Below are 20,355 nucleotides of genomic sequence, written 5' to 3'. Positions count from 1 at the left end.
TGGAGTTCCAGAGCTTTTGGAGTTCCTTAGTGCACAGTTCTTAGTTCATTTTTTCTCCCTTGCTGTCATCCTTTGTGTTTCATTGATTTTTTTTTGTATTGATAAGCTTTTATTAATTTCTTTTTTACCTTTGTGTAACTTATATGGGTATTTTGTTTCCAGTTACCCTGGGGCTTATATAAAATATGGTTATGACAGTTTAAGTTGATAACAACTTAACTTTAATCACATGCAAAAACTCTACAGTTTTACTCCTCCTCCCTTCACATTTTGTTATTGATGTCACAATTTACTATATGGTGTATTCATTTACATATTTTTTACTTATAGTTGTTTTTAATACTTTTGTGTTTTAACTTTTACATTAGAAATAAAAGTGATTTACCCACCACTATTAGAGTAATAAAACATTCTGTATATCTATATATTTACCTTTGAGTTCTATACTTTCTTATGGTATCATGTTGCTGTTTAGCATTCTATTATTTCTACTTGAAGAACTGCCTTTAACACTCCTTGCAAGGTAAGTCTGTGAGTGATGAACTTCCTCAGCTTTTGTCGGGGAAGTTTTTATGTTTCCTTCATTTTTAAAGGGCAGTTTTGCCAGGTATAGTGTTCTTAGGTAGCATTCTTTTTCCCTTTCATCTCTTTGAATACGTCATGTTACTCCCTTCTGGCTTACGAAGTTTGTGCTGAAAAAGTCAATTGATAGTTTAATAGGGATTCCCTTGTTTGTAATGAGTCATTTTCTTCTTGCTTCTTTCAAAATTCTCTTTGTCTTTGAAAATTTGATTATAATGTGTTTTGGTGTGGATTTCTTTAGTTTATCTTATTAGGGGTTCATTAAGCTTCCTGGGTTTGGATGTTCATTTTCTTCCCCAGATTTGGGAAATTATCAGCCATTATTTTTTTGAATAAACTTTCTAGTTTTTTTCTTTCTTTTTTTTCTCTCTGACTCCTGTAATCCATATATTGTCTGCTTGATGATTTTCTGTAAGTCCCTTAAGCTGTCTATTCTTTATTACTGTTATTATTTTCTTCCTCTGACTGGATGATTTCACATGGCCTGTCTTCAAGTTCACCAATTTTTTTTTTCTGCTGGTTTTAGTCTGCTGTTGAACCTCTCCTGAATTTCTAGTTGAGTTATTATATTCTTCTGCCCTAATATTTGTTTCTCTTAAATTTTCTTATTACCAAAATTCTCACTTTGTTCATGTATTATTTTTCTGAGCTTATTGATCATTTTTATGACAGTATTTTGAATTCTCTTTCAGATAATTAATATATCTCCATTTCATTAGTATTGGTTTCTGGAGTTTTATCTTGTTCCTTTTTTGGATTATGTTTCTCTGTTTTTTTCATTTTCCTTGACTCTTTGTGTTGGTATCTATGCATTAAGAAAAAAAAAAAAAAAAAAAAGAACCTACCATCTCTCTCAGTCTTCAAGGATTGGCTTTGTACCAGAGAAGACCTTCACCAATAAACTCGGCTAGAGCTTCTATGAGGCTCTCAAACTTCTGTGTTAGTCCAAACTGTCATCTTCTTAAAGGCTTCAGGGTTCTAGGGTATGCTATGCCTCATCAGTGCTTTGAGACAGGCAAGACAAAAGATAGAAATATTACCCTCTGGTAATACTTGGAAAGGTTGGAATGTTGTATGTATGGCCCAATTCTTTTCCTCCCAAGGTAGTGGCTGAGAGCTGGGGATTTTTTTTCACTGGTCCTTTCTGTGCCAAGCCAGGGGAGAGCTGTTACGAATATCTGTGCTCTAGTCCAAACCACCACCTTTTTTCTCTGTGGGTCTAGCGTATGTTGGGTCATGTCAGTACTCAAACACAGGTGAGACAAAAGCCAATCCTTTAGATAGAACTCTGAAGAGTGGGACATTGCATGCACAGTCCAATTTCTTCCCTTCTCATAAAGAGTTGGGAGCTGAGAGTTCCCTCCTGATAATAATGATGCTGTGCTGGGAGTGGGGATTATGATTAGAGAACGTCTTCAGTTTTCCCAGTGGTTTCAATGTGACTGATTTCTTGTTGCCCAGGTTGCAGGAGCCTCTCAGCTACTTACTGGAATTTCCATAAAGGGAATTGAAATGTGCCGTTGAATCAGTGTGTCCATGGGGGAAGGAGAGTCCAGGGTTTCCTATTCCACCATCTGGCTGCTATCATTCTCCTTCGTTTTTAAGGACACTTTTGTCACAAATAGAGTTCTTGGTTGACAGGTTTTGTTTTTTTTTCTAACTACCCCCACCCCACCACCAAATTTTGAATGTGTCAGCTTCAAAATTTATATTTTGCTTCTTTTTCTTTTCATTTACATTTTCTATTTTGAAAGACATTGTTCTCATGGTTTCTTTTAGTTCCTTGCACATGGTTTTCTATAACTTTATATGCACATTTAAAATAATTGATTTAAAGTACTTATGTGGTAAGGTCAATATTTTGACTTCCTCAAGGACAGTTCCTGTTCATTTCTGTTTTTATTGGAAATGAGCTATACTTTCTTTTTTCCTGGCATACACAATTTTTTGTTGAAAAGTAGATATTTTGAAAATTATAATCTGACAACTCTGGAAATAAGATTCTCCCCATCTCCAGAGTTGTTGCTGCTTGCTCTAGTTGTTGTTTTGTATTTAGTGACTGATTGTGTAAAGTCTGAACTGATTTTGTAAAGGCTGTCTTTCTGAACTAATTTCGTAAAGTCGTATCCTTTGTCATGTATAGCCACTGAAGTCTCTGTTGGCTTAGTAGTCAACCACTGTTTTGACGGCGTTCCTTAAATACTGAGATTCAGACTTTTTTCTTGGTTAAGCTTTTACCTGGTTACTGTAAACTTTCAGTTAGCTTCTCGAGTTCTGAAAAAAGCTAATTCTGACATTTTTTGCCAGTTTATTTGCTACTTTTATGGAAGGACTAGCTTTTGGAGTTCCTTAGTCCATCATTTTTGCCAACATCAATCTCTAAAAGCATATACTTTCGTTTTTTAATAGCTCTACCAGTAGGCTTTCAATTTTACTGATAATACAGGAATTATTATTTCTTTTTTTATTATACTTTAAGTTCTAGGGTACATGTGCACAACGTGCAGGCTTGTTACATATGTATCCATGTGCCATGTTGGTGTGCTGCACCCATTAACTCGTCATTTACATTAGGTATATCTCCTAATGCTATCCGTCCCCCACCCCATGACAGGCCCCGGTGTGTGATGTTCCCCTTCCTGTGTCCAAGTGTTCTCATTGTTCAGTTCTCACCTATGAGTGAGAACATGCGGTGTTTGGTTTTTTGTCCTTGCGATAGTTTAATTAGAGCCTCTCCAAATGTGCCTAAGTATTTCTATTGTGTGGGGTAAAGGGAAAGTACAACAATTATATTAAAATAGTTTCAGGATAGGATAATGCCTAGATGGGTAGGATAATGTCTGGATTGTTTAGGATTAGATATGATAAAAATAAGTATTTATTAGATATTAACCAAGTTCCTAATAGAGAGATATCTCAGTTTACTGCAGCTGAGAGTAAAAGTAAGAAAACTTAGGTAAAATTGAAATGTGAAGAAGAAGCTAATAATTTTGTAGTCATGTTTGTTGTTGAATGAGTAGAATGGCTGCATTCTTGAGGCTTTTGAGATAGCACGAGTCCTACAAGTTTGGAAAGATTAACTGAAATATTCCCTATGTACGGCCATGACATACAGGCCTTAAAAGTACCAAAGAATATTCATTGAGAAGTGTTAGGTGCTTTTTTCGTAAATCATCTAAAAGATAAAACAGGAAATGACAATCCAGAAATTGTAAAAAACTCCTTAAGACCTTGTGTCTGTAAATCCTTTAAATTTATTGGACTGATATAACACTGGAACAATATTTAGGAAGTCACAGGAGTTTTTGCTGACGTCTTTTTGGATTTGCTTCTTCAGAAAAGTTATTTAAAACCTAGAACCCATCGTGAAACACAACATTTATAATAATTAAATTCTACAAATACATTTTTAGTGCATATAATGTTCCAGAAACTGTACTAGCCTCTGGGGAAACAAATATACATACATATATATATATATATACATATATACATATATATACATACACATATATATATACATATATATATATACATACACATATATATGTATGTATATTTGTCATATTTTGTGTGTGTGTGTGTGTGTGTATGTATATAAAGTTGACCCTTGAACACATGGGTTTGAATTGTGTGGGTCCACTTATACATGGATCTTCTTCCAACTCTGCCATCCATGAGACAGCAAGACCAACCCCTCCTCTTCCTTCTCCTCCTCAGCCTATTCAACATGAAGATTATGAGGATGAAGACTTATGATGATCCACTTCCACTTAATGAATAGTAAATATATTTTCTCTTCCTTACGATTTTCCTAATAACATTTTCTTTTTTCTAGCTTTATTATAAGAATATAGTATATAATACACATAACACAAAATATGTGTTAATCAACTGTTTATGTTATCAGTAAGGCTTCCAATAGTAGACTGTTTGTAGTTAAGTTTTGGGGGAGTCAGAAGTTACACATGGATTTTCAACTCTGTGAGGGTTGGCATCCCTAACCGACATGTTGTTCAAAGTTCAACTCTGTGCGCGCGCGCGTGTGTGTGTGTGTGTGTGTGTGTGTGTGTGTATCACAGTTCTATATAGATAGTTATGCTCATCTGTGGCATACTTAGAAAACTCAGGGATTGCCTAGAGGTTTCTTAGAAGAAAACTAATGCCTGGATGGGGCCTCAAAATGTGAGGAAGATGGGAAAAGTTTGCTAGCAAAGAGAGTGGCATGAGCAACAAGTTCATGGAAGCATGAATGACTAAATATTCTAAGTTCAATATTAAATGCAAAAAGAGTAAAAGAGATGAAGCTCAATGAGGCAGGTAGTAGCTAGGTCATGGAAGGACTTTTTTTGCCATGCTAAGAACCTTGGATCATATAATGGAAGGAGTGGGGAGCAAACTAGGGTTTAAGCTGGGGGTTGATGTGGTTGGATTTTCTAATAAAATTCGAGCTCTAGAGAGCACATTTTGCAAAGTGGATATAGTGAGTAATAAAAGCGGTTTTAAGAGCCAGAAGTCTGAATAGACAGCTCTATTAGGAAGCTATAGCATTAGGCTAGATGGGGGCTGAGAAGGGTTGAACCAGAAGAGTGATGGTAGGTGGTATCAGAAGAAAGGATGTGAAACTTTTTCAGCAAAGTGGCATATGATGATAAGAAAGAGGCAGGGGAGGATGATTCCCCTGATGGGTCAAAGGATGCTGGGAATACAGAAAGCAGCCTTTTTGCTTAAATTATTTTTATTTTTATTAAGTAGGGAGAAGGGAGACAATGATGAGTTTTGTTTTGGAAATACTGAATTTAAGGTAATGTGGAATAATCAGCAGGATGTGTGAGTCTGAACCTAAAGGGAAAGTCAAGGCTAAAGATAAAGGTTTGAGATTGATTAACATAATACTCTGGCAAAGAAAGAAGGCAGTATAGCAATTGACAGGAGAAACAAGACATTATAGATAAATGGGAAGCTAGAAAATGCATTTCAGGAGATTAATTATGCTACTAGAGTTTGAAGTCCTTGAGGGATGGAATTCTGTCTCCTTAATTTTTATATTCTTGGCATCTATCACTGTGCCTGGTACCCAGTAGGCACTTAATGAATGTTTGTGGAATGAGTCAAATTTTACCACCACATAGTCTCTAAGTATAACATAAGCCATCTCTAGATTCTAATGAAAGTTTTGCTGATACTGTCACCTGTTTTGTTTATTTGATTACTAAAAATAGCATCTGTATTTCACTTTGCCTAATCAAGACCTAGAGGAGAAAGCCTAAATTCAATTATCAGAATATCTCTTGGAAAGAGGTGTGCTAACAATGAATTTGCAGGTAATGTAATGACTAGTTTGATTCCTATGAGATAGAAAGATGATTACTTCTATTCTTAGAGTGGATTGTGGAATGAAATAGTGTCAAACAGGATATGATAGATGAAGACACTGTATAACCAAATCTTTAAATATAATTTTATAATTTTATATTAACAGTGATTAACCAGAGTAAATAATAATATATAGTTATTTTTGATTTTTAGTTTTCAGTGCATTTATAAGGAGTACAAAGAATAATTTTTAATTTATGAAACTGACAGTATTTTAAAAGTTGAAACATGATCCTCTGCCTCTAAAAAACCCAATTTTTAGTGGCTTGTCAATGACTCTCTATTAGTTACTTATGGTCTTTGAACTCTATTCTCAGTTTCTTGATCTTGGTTCCTGAGTATCAGCTATGCAGGACACACAGGTGTTAACACAGCTGGCTTGCTGATGACAACTCTGTCCATATAGCTGTCTTGTGTGTCATTATTCATATTGTTCAGTGTCATTCTGACCTAGCCAAGCTAAAAATGATACTCCAGCTCAAGAGGGATTTTAAAACCTTGACAAACTAAAGATAAGACACTACAGAATATCATGTACATGTGCTTAGCAGTTTTTAGCTTAAACACATCTAAATAACTAATTTCAGCGTATATCTGTCTTTATCCTTTAAAATAATTTATCTTCAGAATGAAAATATATCTCTGTGGATGAGTATTATCAATTCTATTCTCAAGTATGGTTTTTTTGTTTGTTTGTTTAAATAGCTCAAGGTCAAAGCACTCTGTGAGGTGCATTCTATAGTATATAGCCTATGCTACAGATTTATTATCTTATCTAGTGACTTATAAGATGTCCATGATTAAATCACCCTATTTTCCATCTTGATAATTTGATTTGAATAGTCAGTTTTTTAGATCTTTAATTGGATTGTAGCCAGATTGATAGTTTGATTCAAGAGATTCATTTTTTAATTTCTATAATTGGGATGTAACTATAATGTGTGGTGTGGTTGTGGTGGTGGATTTTGCCTTTTCTGGTGACAGCAGCTGGCAGTCATGGGAGAGTTCTGGCTTTGCTCCAGAGTTGTAGATTAAGTTAAATAACCTGCCAGCAAAAGAGGGCTAGTTGCTTACCTCCCACTTTTCAAATTATGAGTTTCTATGCTTTCTGCAGTGCCAATGGAATGCCTGCTTCTGCTGAGAGAGTGTCAAGGTCTCTTTCCAGTAGGTGTGGAGCGCAGCTGGAACTGTTGCTTATATCCTGGGACATTGTGGTTTGGGGATCCTCCATTATGACATTGTGATCATTGTATAAGGATGATTGCTACACAGGTAACTTGTTTCTTAGTGTAATAATTGTGTGCATGTGTGTACACACACGTGTGTGTGTGTGTGTGTGTGTGTGTGTGATAGAGAGAGAGAGAGAGAGAGAGGATATGAATGAATGGGAATGCCCACAGGTGCAAGGAAACTATTGAGGAAAATAAAGATGTGTAATATTCATTGATTATCATGAAACCACTTTTATGAAACAAACATTGTTGCTAAGATTGCCAGACAATAGATATAAAGAAAAAAAGTAGGGAAATGGAAGTACCAAAATCTTAAGTAATTTCTTCAACTGTTAATTGTTCATATACAGATATTAAAATGCATTATTGTTTGGCACTAAGAGCGCTAGACTTAGTATCCTCATATTAGAGATGGCAATAACTATTTCACAAGGTGGGTGGCAGAATCAAGTGATGTAGTGTGGAGAGTACGGTTGTCCCTTGGTTTCCTTGGGGATTGGTTCCCAAACCTTCTGTGGATACCAAAATCCATGATATTGAAGTTCCTGATATAAAATGGTGTAGTATTTGCATATAATCTATGCACATCCTTCCCTACACTTTAAATCACTTCTAGATTTATTTATAGTACCTAATACAATGTAAGTGCTATCTAAATTGTACTGTATTATTTGGGGAATAATGAAAAGAAAAAAGTTTGTACATGTTCAGGACAGATGCAGCTTAAAATATATACTTTCAGTTCATAGTTGAATCCATGGATATGGAACCCACAAATATGGGGGGCCAACTGAACTTTGAAAAGTATGAAGTACTTTTGGAAGTACTGATTGTATTATTACTAATAGAATTAGTATTGTTATCTGTCTGTCCATTTGGTTAATTATATAGTTAAAGAAAAGGTTAAAGAAGGAGGAAAGTATCCATTTAGACATAACCATCCTATCCCTGAATATCATTTTCATTGCATTGACACACTTTGATGCTTCCTCCTATCACTGGGTACATGTCAGAGTCTTGGAACTGTCTAATTATGTTTTTTTTAATTATTTTATCTTCTACATTGTAGAATTCATGAGTTTAGAATAGTATTCTTATCTGGTCATACTTGCTAAAAGCCTCTGAAAGCATAGTGGTTTTTTTTTTTTTTTGCTACTGTGTATTACAGAGTATATGGTTAACTCTGGCTAGTTCCCTTCTCTTTGTATTTACAAAAGACGCTCCAGTATGCCTCTTCTACTTGTTTAACCAGAATTTCTGTTAATTAGGTATTAGAATAAGTGGTCAGTAGTTGTGACCAGGAAAGTTAGCTGTGGTCAGGAAAGTTAGGACCAGTCAAGTTGTGTACTAGACTATATAAAACTTGAAAATGTATCAGGAGATGGTACACAGATTTCTGGAAAAATTGAAGAAAGGAAACGAAAGTGTCTTTGAGATGGCACCCTGTATTGGCTATATAAACTTGACTCACTAGAAATTGTTTGTAGATTCTCTGGTGAGAGATAGTCATTTAAAAAAAAAAACTTTATAGAAGATAAAAAAATTATCTTCTATATCTCCAGAGCAGGGGATGACCAACTTTTTCTGTAAAGGCCAGATAGTAAATATCTTAGGCTTGGTGAACCATATGGTCTTTGTCTCAACTACTCAACTCTGCCATTGTAACAGGAAAGCAGCCATGGACAATAGGTAAATGAATGGGTATAACTCTAATAAAACTTTATTTATAATAACAGACGGTGGGCTGGATTTGGTTCCCAGGCTGTAGTGTGCAGACTGTACACGGCTCTTTGGTGCATAGGTTGAAAAATAGTATGTAGGCTGTTCTAGTGCATAGAATGAAAAATAAAAGGAAGAAAGGGAAGCAGTAAGGAATCAGTGGGAATGGAAGGAAGTACAAGGGAGGGAGTAGGACAAAGGAGGGCAAGAAAATGGAGGCAAAGTACAACATGAACACAGGATAATGAGAATGGAGATTATAAGAAATATTTTAGAGGTCTGTTTTCATATGGGAATATATTTGGTAAAAAGGTTTATTTTGAAGCATCGGAGGCCATAATAGATTGGAATAAATAAAATTGAAGCAGAATAAAGTATGACATGAAGCCCTAATATCAGTTGCCTTTCCCAGGCATTCAGGATTCAGACAATGTATACATCTTCTTACATGTGTTTTTAAGTCAACCTCAGTTTTTATGTATACCTTGAGGTCTTCTGGCTTGGTATCGAATTGGTAAAAATACAGCTAGTAAATCATTTCATGAGTGTTTTTTTTAAATTGGAACATAGAGTCCAGAGGGATTTATAGCTGTGCATGATAAAAGATGGAGGGAGTTGAGCAATTTTTCTAGAAATGACTAATTTAATTTCATAGTTGATATCTAGCAGAAATAGCTTTTTTTGTTTTGTTTTGGTGGGAGCATAAAAATTAGAAAACAGATTGTTTACTTGTGAGTAAAGGCTAATCAGAGAAATAGGACTAGTACAGTATGGATCTTGTGGATCACTTAAAATCTAGAACTGGATTATTATAGTAAAATATATTTTAAATATGTATTTATCTTGAAATAAATATATTTCATGGAACTGTTTTGACTTTTTAGAAAGTTTTATTTATTTTCTTCTCCTGTTTTTTATGATATGTCTATTAGAAATATCTCCTTTGTGAAAGTAAGTAGTAAGAAAGGGAGAAAGTAAACTGTTCTTTCTAAAAATCAAAATTTTAGAGTAGAAGTAATATAGGTTTTAAAAATTATTCTAAAATATGATATTGCATGATTTTAAAGAATGTTATGGAATGTTTAACATTTGATAACTGAGATTTATATTTGGAAATTCTGTATGTTAAAAATGAGCTGTTAGGCATTTTGAAGAAGAAAAACATTGTATACATGTATTAGTCATATTGATAAATAAATGAGAATAAAAAGGCATAGAATCTTGATTATAGGATGAATAATAATGTATTATAAGCATAATTAAATATTGACTTTTGAAATTATAATTTAATCTACAGACAGGTGACTGCTGGTGAATTTTATTCCTAATTCACACTGAGCTTGGTACTTTAAAAGATAAACTTTTCCTTTTAGGAAAAAAATAATTTGACTATTCTAATATTACTTCAAAACTTTTTGACAGTAACTTAATTTGCTTTAGATCCTCATTCTTGAAAATAATAATTTTGTATCCAATAAGCTGTATTTCCTAAAGAAATTCCAAATTATCTCTCTTTTAATATGTTACTTTGTTCTCAGCCTGCCTGTTCTATTTCTTTTCATGAAAGAAATTAATGCAACAAGGTAAGAGGCCTTTCTTACTGTTCTGTGTTGAATCTCCCTGTTCACACCTTGAAATTCAGACTTGCCTTCTGCATTCTTTCTGAAGTCTCTTCCTTCTACCCTTTATTTCTTCCGTTTCTTGTCATCTTTCTTTTCTTCTCATTTGCTGCGTGATTGTATTTTTGCTTGTCTTAGTGTCACTGTTTTGTATTCTTTCAACATGATGCTTTCACTCCCTTTACTCATTAAAATAAAATAATTTATAGATAATTCTTTTAGAAGACTTTTCTAAAAACTTTTCCTAGAAATATTTGAGAACATTTTAGATTCTTACTCTCAAAGTTCCAGTTTAATTTAAAAGTGGAAAAAAACTCTTAAAATTTTAGTAGAAGTATTTGTGATATTGCATCTATTATATAGCATGGGTCTCTCACTCTTGATGGCACTGTCAAGTTGATTCAACAGATAATTTGTAATTAAATGAAAGTATTAAAGCATGCGTATTATTCAAATGATTATGATGCTTATCATTAGGTGTAGCAAAAATAGCTGCATTTTGCAAGTTTTTTTATTCAATATAAAGAATTATTTAATTTGGCAAATTAAGTAATGTTATACCAAAAATATTGAAATGACAATAAATCAGTTTCAAAAGCAAGATGCCACAGCTTAACAATGCTCGTAAAGTTTATTTAGAGAATATAAAATGTGGCTTACTGTTCACTGTATGTCAAGCTTCATGGATGAAGTATGGTGCCTGATGCTAATCAGGTTAAAGGACCTCCAGTGCTTGAACTGTGTTGTGGATTATACTTACATTGCTTATGGTTTTTTTTCCCCTCTCTTTGCCCGTATTAGCAATCTGCTTTTGTACTTTGACATCCAGGATTTCCCTAGTGAATTTTGTCACAGAAAAAAGAGAATCATCAATATCGCAGTTAAACTTGACTTTCAAAGCTAATAGTATCTCATTTGGGGGCTCAAATGTAATAAATTTTCTTTGATTCTGGGTGAGTTTTTAAACATCAAACAATGAATTGGCCAGGGTGCAGTAAAATATTTAGATCTATTGACTGTGGTTCAGAAGGGTAGAAGGCAAAACACTAGTGGTTTGATGTTGATAAATTCTCAGAACCTTAATCCACATTAATGTTTTCTTTTATCTGAGTGCACGTTGGTGACAAAAAAAGCAAGAGAAGGTATTCATACACATAAAATATAAAACCTAAAACAAATGTATTTGTAAAATATGATTTATTTTGTTATGCTAAGTAAGTTTAACAGCATTCTTATCCTGAATGAAGACTCTGGAGAGTGTTCGTTGCAGATAAATATACATTGTGAATTGAGACTCCAACATGCATGTGGTACTCACATCATTATAAAAATTACATCATAGTGTATGTTTTGCAGCATACACTTTGACATTCTCTTATTGACAGAAAGTCTTCAGATCAGCTTGGGACATATAAGGATTTTTATGCCTATAGATTAGCCTGAACAGTTAAAGATGCCGTTATATGTTTGTGTATGTTTGCTGGCTTAAACAAACTCAATAGAGTTTGATAGTTTTGTGAAATGTATATATATCCCAAGGAACTAATTAATATAATAAAAATAATTCAAACAGTTTTACAAGCTTCCCGAGTAGACTAGAAAAATGAAGGAGAAATTTTCTATCTTATATTTTTGCCAAGTTATATTTGAAGTTGCTTGGATAAAACTAGAGATAGAAATATATTTATATGAGCAATTAATGCAATTTTTATAGTTAACCTGGTTTTTGACCTTTGCTACCTGATAAAAAACTTTTTGTCCTGTGGCATTGAGCTAATTGTATAATATTTGTTAAGTATATGGTAGCAAATAGATAAAATTTTAAAACTTTTTCCAAGCATAAGGAAAGTTAGAAAATATGCCTATGTATTGAAAACTCCTATTATTAAACTATATGATTAAAATGAGAGCTTACTGTTCTTAAATGCAAATGAAACTATGGAATTCTTAAGGCTTTTACTAAGTTTGGAAATTAAAAACCAAAATACCTGTTTTTGAATGTTTCCATTTATATTATGTAAGGAGTATTTTCTCATTTGTCCAGAAGGTGGCAGTGTGATATCAACTGCCTGTGATTCCATACTGACTAGAGAATTGGTATTTTTCCCATATCGGTGATGTGTTTGTATTGTTGCTTTCCGAATACTTAAAATAGAGTACAAATACTACTGATTTTATCGGTTGCATTGTTTAGAAATTGTGTGACTGTGTTGGTTTATATGTATTTAATCATTAAGACTCAAGTTTAATAAAATCCTGCAATTCTAGAAGAGTGAAAAGAGCAAACAAACCTCTTACTTGTATATTTTTAAGCCTCCTTTTGTGTTGAGTATATTTGTTTTGATTCTAGAGTACATGTTATTGAAGTTTTCTTTTCAAAGACTAGTACCTAATAACTATCTTGTCCAATATTTATCAGTTCATATCAGTTAAACACCACGTTACTAAGCAGGTGATGATTAGGATATGGCTGTTGTTTTTGATTTTGTGAATGTTTTTTCTTTTCTTCCTTTTTAGGGTGGAACTGTGAAAAAATAATTCAAAACCTCTTGATCAGAAGAGCTCCAGTGACTCTTCTTCTGCTCCCTCATTTCAAGCAGGAGGATGCTTTTTCTTCTTAACATTCTCCCCCAGCACTCTGAATTAGAGATTTATTTGCAACGAAAAATCAATTAGTCCTAAATTTATTCATGGATTTCAGGTCCAGCGATCAATGCAAGTCCACTCAGTGGGCTCAAGGGGACCCAGTTCATCCCAGTTAATGTGTCTGAAGGGGAATTACCATTGATGCTGTTTTTTTCCCTTTAGGTCAGAGATCAGATCTCGCTGTCATGGTCTGCGGCAAGTAGGAATGACTTCACCCTGCAGCTACCCAAACTGCACCTGGAGACCTTTGCAATGGAGGGGCTCAAGGGCGGGCCAGAGGTGGTAGCATGCCAGGTTAGAGTCTAAATAACATTGTTTACTACTGAGACATATAGAAAAATAAATTGCACTAACTGGAGAGAATGAAAGCCTCAAAGTATTGTGAATAATTTAAAGGAGATGCAAATAGATGTTTCTTCATTTTTCTTCTATCATGTAACAATCTACTTTACAAAATATTGTTTTTTTCTTTAAAGCCTAGAACTAGCCTATTAAAATAATCCAGAAAAGTGTTTTTACCAAGGAAAAATGTGTTTTATGGCAAAGTACAGTATTAAAAGAAAATACTTTCCTATCAGCAGAGGACAATAAGACACTAGGCTGTTATCTCTTTAAGCAAGTCTCAATTTATTGCTCTTATTGTTTGAAAATAAGTAATTTTAGAAAAAAATAAAAAATAAAATAATAAATCACTTTAGATGTAAACATCAAAAGAGATACCTAAAATATCTCAATATTAATTCCAAAATATATCCAACATTTCTTATGAAGTAATTTAATTTCAGCAAAGCTTAAACTTATCTGTGTTTTCTATTGAAGAGTATTTTACCCTTTAATATTTAGTTTTAATGAACATTGTAAGATGTGCAAATTGGGTCATTTCATTTATAAAACTTAAAATACCAAATCATAAGACCTCAAGTAACTTTAAAGTACACTAATAAACTTATTTTTAGAAACATTCATTTTCGGAAGCTGTAGGTATCCTTCTATTTTATGTCACATTGTATTAACATTATTGTGATCAATTTTTTCCTTAAGGTTATTTTTCCTAATCTGACGAAATGAAATTCAGTGTGTCCTTTTAATGCCCAAAACCTTCATTAAAAAAAGAAAACTATCAACATTATGTAAATTATAGGAAGCATGATATTTCAAAAGAGACTGTTCTTGTTCAATAGCACTCTATTTTTTAGTGTATTTAAAAGGAGAAATATCTCTTAAAACATAGTGTATCTTTCACATGTTGAGATTTAAAATAATCTTTTTCATTCTTTAGTTTATGACCCTGTGGAATTTTAATTTTATAGAAAATTAATGTCAGTGTGTGTGGAGCAATGTTAATTTTTTATATGCTTCATATCCTAATTTAATTTGTTATTAGTACCAAATTAATGCTCTACAAGGAAAAAAATACTCATTGCTTCTTCATTAGATTGTCCAATATATCTAAAATATATATAATTATAAAAGTAAGCATAAAATATTTTTATTTTCTGTTATAGGGTAGAATCCTGTACTGTTAAGATGAGATTTAAAATGTGTATTTTAAATTTGATTGTCAGTATTTATGAATTCATCATAACTATGAATACAGTCTGATTTGAGATTTTCCTAGTGGTTGTAAAATAATCCTTTACTTGGCTATTTCAATTCAGAATCTCACAAGGCTTCATATTTGTCATAATTTACAAATAAAGACTTCCTCAAAACTAGATGTTGGTGATTTGGAAAGAGATTGATTCCCCAAAATGCCCTTTTTGGGGGTTGTGATATCTGGGAACAGGAAGAAGGAAATGTAGAGACCCATAGTTTAAACTACTGTCTTTTCCAGGTTCTAATAAAAATAGTTACATACATTCCCACCTGGATAAGTTCCACTGACATGCTGTAATGTATATTGTAGTTTAGTAGTATACATCATAGTTGGAAAATTAGGAGACATTAGTGATAATAATAGTACCTACAATTTCAGCGAACACTTAACTATGTACCAGGTACCATGCTTAGCTCTTTGAATATATCATCTTATTTAATTCTCACAATGAGCCTGTCACATAAATGGCACTATCTCCATTTTACACTTCACCACCACCACCACAACAAACACAACGGGTAACTCCTCAGATCAACAGCAAGGAAAAGGCAGAGCCAAGAGCCTGGATTTAAGTCTAATAGTATTTGACTGCTAAGCTGAACTAATAAATCTGATACTAAAAAATGTAGACACATATGTTACATGGTGAGAGTAAAATCTTAGGTATCTATAATGGAATTTTTCTTCCATTTACAAAAAATTATGCATCTATGCATGATATAGATCATAGTTTATGCTGTATTGTAGACTAATTATAGCCTAATAGTATGAAACTCTAATTTCACCTTTTTTTTGCAGTATAAAAATATGTGCATTTATGCTAAGTGTGGCTACTTGGGAATTCAGTAGTTGTTTAACTTTGTACTCTGACTCTGTACCCACGAAGTGGACTATTCGGAGTTCTCAACCTTTGATTATGAAAAGAGGATCACTCAGCAGGGTGTGGTAGTATATGAACCATTTGCCCAACTTACTCGGCTGTCATTTATAGAAGTAGAAGCCGAAGTTTTCTGTCTTTTTCAATGGGGGAAAACTTTTTTATAGGTATAATCCTGAATGGAAAGAGACCAGTGAGCATTATTACTGAGTGAAGATGATGAGTGGAGTACCTGTGTTCTCCAAACCCGGAAGAGCACGTGACTGATGCTTTTCTATGGAGAAAAAATTCAGTTCAACTTATTTCTGAGATCTGCTAGCTTTCCCCTCCAATTTCCTTAGCTGAAAAAAAAAAAAAAAGTAATGCTACTGATCCCCGAGGCTTGCAGTAGGATTGAATACAGCAATGGGTGTAAAGTGTAGTACAGTGCCTAGCCTAGAGAAAGCGGACAATGCAGGGTGGCTGTTGTTATTGCAGCCATTATAAGGCCCTTGTAAAGATGAAGTAAGCAACAGTAGCTTGTTTTCATTACTTTTAAGGTGTGTGCATGTTTTATTTTGAGGAATCGTTATTTAAGATCTTTTTTTTCTGTATCTTTCCATTTAGTTTCTTCACCCTTCCCTGTTTCTTCAAAAACTTTAAATAATTTTGATCGAGCACTGCCTACCATAGCTTTGTATTAACTTTTCCACGGCATATGATGTTCCAATGAGGCCATGTCTCCAGTGAAACCTTTCGTTTAAGTTCCTGTAGCAAATTTAAACCTATACTAGTATTTTATCTTCCAAATAACAGCAAATAGGCTTTCATTATAATACTGAGAAGAATAAAAACACCCCGTTAGACCAATTAGCTTTAAATGAAAAGTCCAGTGCAGTGTGAATGCAGAGAAGTTTGCAATAAAAAAGATTCTACTTATACTTTATTAAGATAATACCTATTATTCATTATCTTATACTCTGAATTACATTTTTTCAGTAATTATGATATGTACTATTGGTAATAACTGGCAAATATTAGCAGGCATCCAGTAAATATTTGTGTTTCCATTTTGATTCAGTAGTAAACAATAAATAATAATTAGACAGTAACAATAGCTAACCTTTGCTGAGTGCACAAAAATCAATCCAAGATGGATAAAAGACTTAACTGTAAAATCTAAAACTATAAAAACCCTGGAAGCCAACCTAGGCAATACCATTCTGGCCATAGGAACCAGCAAAGATTTCATGATGAAGATGCCAAAAGCAATTGCAACAAAGACAAAAAATGGCAAATGGGATCTAATTAAACTTAAGAGCTTCTGTACAGCAAAAGAAACTATCAACAGAGTAAACAGACAACCTACAGAATGGGGAAAAATATTGCCAACTGTGCATCTGATGAAGGTTTAATGTCCAGCACCTATAAGGAACTTAAATTTACGAGAAAAAACCAACCCCATTAAAAAGTGGGCACAGGATATGAACACATACTTTTCAAAAGAAGACATACACACAAGTTAACAAGCATATGAAAAAAAAGAAAAGCTCAACAACATTGCTGATCATTAGAGAAATGCAAATCAAAACCACAATGAGATAGCATCTCACACCAGTCAAAATGGCTATTATTAAAAAGTCAAAAAATAACAGATGCTGATGAGGTTGTGGAGAAAAGGGAATGCTCATACACTGTTGGTGGGAGTGTAAATTAGTTCAGCCCTAGTGGAAAGCAGTGTGGTAATTCCTCAAAAAGCGGAAAACAGAACTACCATTTGACCCAGCACTCCCATTACTGAGTATGTACCCAAAGGAATACAAATTGTTCTACCATAAAGACACACGCAGGCATATGTTCACTGTAGCACTATTCACAATAGCAAAACATGGAATCAACCTAAATGTCCATCCATGGTAGACTGGATAAAGAAAATATGGTACATATACACCATGGAATACTATACAACCCTAAAAAGAACGAGATCATGTTTTTTGTGGGAACATGGATGAAACTGGAGGCCATCATCCTCAGCAATCTAACACAGGAACGGAAAACCAAACACCACATGTTCTTGTAAGTGGGAGCTAAATGATGAGAACACATGGACACGAAGAGGGGAACAATTGGGGCCTTGAGGCTGGAGGGTGTGGGAGAAGGGAGAGGATCAGAAAAAATAACTATTGAGTACTAGGCTTAGTACCTGGGTGACAAAGTAATCTGTACAACAAACCATTGTGACATGAGTTTACCTATATAACGAACCTGCACATTTACCTCTAAACCTAAAATAAAAGTTAAAAAAAATTTTGAAATTCTGCCATTCAGACACAACCAATGTTAACATTTTGGTATATATTCTTCTAGTTATTTTTTAGCCGTAAATACAAACTCACATGCACATACTATTTATATTTAATACACCTATATATATTTAAACAATAATTGGGCCATACAGTTTTTTTCACTTTTTTTCCTTTTTATTGGTATGTAATGGTTGTACATGTTTTGGAGGTACATGTGATATTTTGATACCTATATACAATGTGCACTGATCAATCAATTTGGTTATCTGTCCCCTTGAATGTTTTTCTTTATGTTGGGCATATTACAATTCTTCTCTTTTAGCTATTTTGAAATATACAATAAATTATTGTTCATTATAATTTACCTATTATACTATTGAATATTAGAACTTACACCTTCTATCTAACTATTTTTTACTCCTTAACCAACTTATCTTGGGCCATACTATTTGTATGCATTTTTTTAAACCTAATAACATGAAATCTTTCTTGTCAGTAAATACAGATTTATGTAATTATTTTTGATGACTGAGTTGTACTCTACTACATGGCTCTACCACAGTATATTTTATCAGTTTTCTGTTGATGGATATTTGAAGTTATTTTGAGTTTTTGGTTATTATGAATAAGATGATAATTAATATCCTCTTGCATACGTCGTTTCATTATTCTCTTTTTTCCCCTGGAATAAATTAGTAGAATGATTGCATCAAATATTATGTATACTCTAAGGCTTTTAATACACATTCTCCAATTGCCTCTGAAAAAGATAAGATGGTTCCACTTTACCCCCTACAAGACTTCTGTTAGCCCTTTAATTTTCTTTTTAAAGTGTGGTTTTTTATTTTCTGATAATAGAAGAAAGTTTTTTTCTCTTTTTATAATTTTGGTCCTCCCTGAATTTTCAGACATCCATTCTCACTAGGTCCTTATTTTACACAGAGTTGCTAGGTTTTAGTCTAAGAGATTCTCCTTGGTGAAGTAAAGAGGATATATTTTGTGGCAGCTGCTTGTCTCACAGATTTTCTTTTTCATTGCTAAGTCCATGACTGTGCTTTGACTGTTTGAGATTATTGGAATTGGTAAGTGACATCATTTTAACAGTAAGTTATCAAAAATATTTTGGATTATCCAATTGTCTATAGGAGTTTGTGCAATTCTCTTTATTCTTTTGAATTTTTACTTGCCAATTGATAAATTGTAGTTGTGTATATTTACATGGTACAAAGTGACCTTATGGCTTATGAATACAATGTGCAATAATTAAATCATGCTAAAGAACATATCTGTCACTTCCAATTCTCTCTCTCTCTTTTTTTTTTTTTTTTTTGAGACGGAGTCTCTCTGTTGCCCAGGCTGGAGTGCAGTGGCGTGATCTCGGCTCACTCCAGCCTCCCGCTCCCAGGTTCAAGCAAATTTCCTGCCTCAGACTCCTGAGTAGCTGGGACTGCAGGCATGTGCCACCATGCCCACCTAATTTTTTTTTTTTTTTGTAATTTTAGCAGAGACGAGGTTTCACCGTGTTGGCCAGGCTGGTCTCGAACTCCTGACCTCAAGTGATTCACCCGCCTCAGCCTCCCAAAATGCTGGGATTACAGGCATGAGCCACCGCACCCAGCCCAAAGTAAAAATATCTTTTACATTGAAAAATATAAAATAATTTTATAATTGGGTTGTGGAATCGAAAATAATGTTGGAATGTCACCTTCTTCAAAGGTTTGTAAATACTTCCCAGAGAAGAGCTATTTGTTAGGGAAATACAATTAGCTGGTAAAGTCATATAGTTCATCTGAGAATAAACAAATTTGATGGAAAAATACCATCCTTTGTCTCATCTAGCTACTTGACAGGTATAGACTCTAGTTTTTCAGAATGTAAATTGTGCCAATGAGCAATCTAAATGTCCTAGATTTGGGGCCTAACTTGAATGTGAATATAAGAAGTAGTGAATCTGGTGCTTTTTTTGGTTGTTGTTGACAGTAGGAAGAGTTTGCTACTTGGTAGTTGAAATTTTAGAATTCTACTCTGAAGATTTCATATTGCACAAGTAGAAATAAAATTTCTTCAAAATTTCCTTAGTAGAGCTCTAAGCAATGCTAAACAAAACAAAGTATTACAAGAAATGAAATGCTAAGATGTGCAGAGGAACTTATTATTTTTCTCTTTTTGTTTCTTTCTCTCATTAAGAAATTTGATGCATAATAGATGTACATGGTTTTAGGGTACATGTAATAATTTAATATGTTCATATAATTTGTAAAGTTCTAATCAGTGTGCTTGGGATATAGATTCATCACCTTAAATATTTGTCTTTCTTTATATTAGAACCATTCAAATCCTTCTAGCTATTTAAAAAAAATACAAAAAAATTAGCTGGGCGTGGTGGCGGGCACCTGTAGTCCCAGCTACTCGGAGAGGCTGA

General features: G+C 33.6%; 1 protein-coding gene across 8 annotated transcripts in view; it reads left to right on the top strand.

Annotated features, from left to right (window-relative positions):
- Positions 1 to 20,355, top strand: part of CCDC171 (coiled-coil domain containing 171) — a 443,161-nt gene that overhangs the window by 329,153 nt on the left and 93,653 nt on the right. For 6 of the 8 annotated variants that reach the window (XM_058431106.1, XM_058431102.1, XM_058431101.1 and 3 more), the window contains one exon: positions 13,337 to 13,468. In XM_058431106.1, coding sequence (XP_058287089.1) covers positions 13,337 to 13,468 — 132 coding nt within the window. Of the gene's footprint in view, positions 1 to 4,302; positions 4,366 to 7,072; positions 7,231 to 10,447; positions 10,493 to 13,336; positions 13,469 to 20,355 lie in introns of those variants that run through there. The other 2 variants (XR_009210996.1, XR_009210997.1) reach the window with 2 other exon arrangements.

The sequence above is a fragment of the Hylobates moloch genome, unplaced genomic scaffold (genome assembly GCF_009828535.3).
Source record: "Hylobates moloch isolate HMO894 unplaced genomic scaffold, HMol_V3 SCAFFOLD_19, whole genome shotgun sequence".
NCBI classification, from domain to species: Eukaryota; Metazoa; Chordata; class Mammalia; order Primates; family Hylobatidae; genus Hylobates; species Hylobates moloch.
Note: the sequence above shows the minus strand (reverse complement) of the source record. Positions and strands in the feature narration are given on the sequence as shown.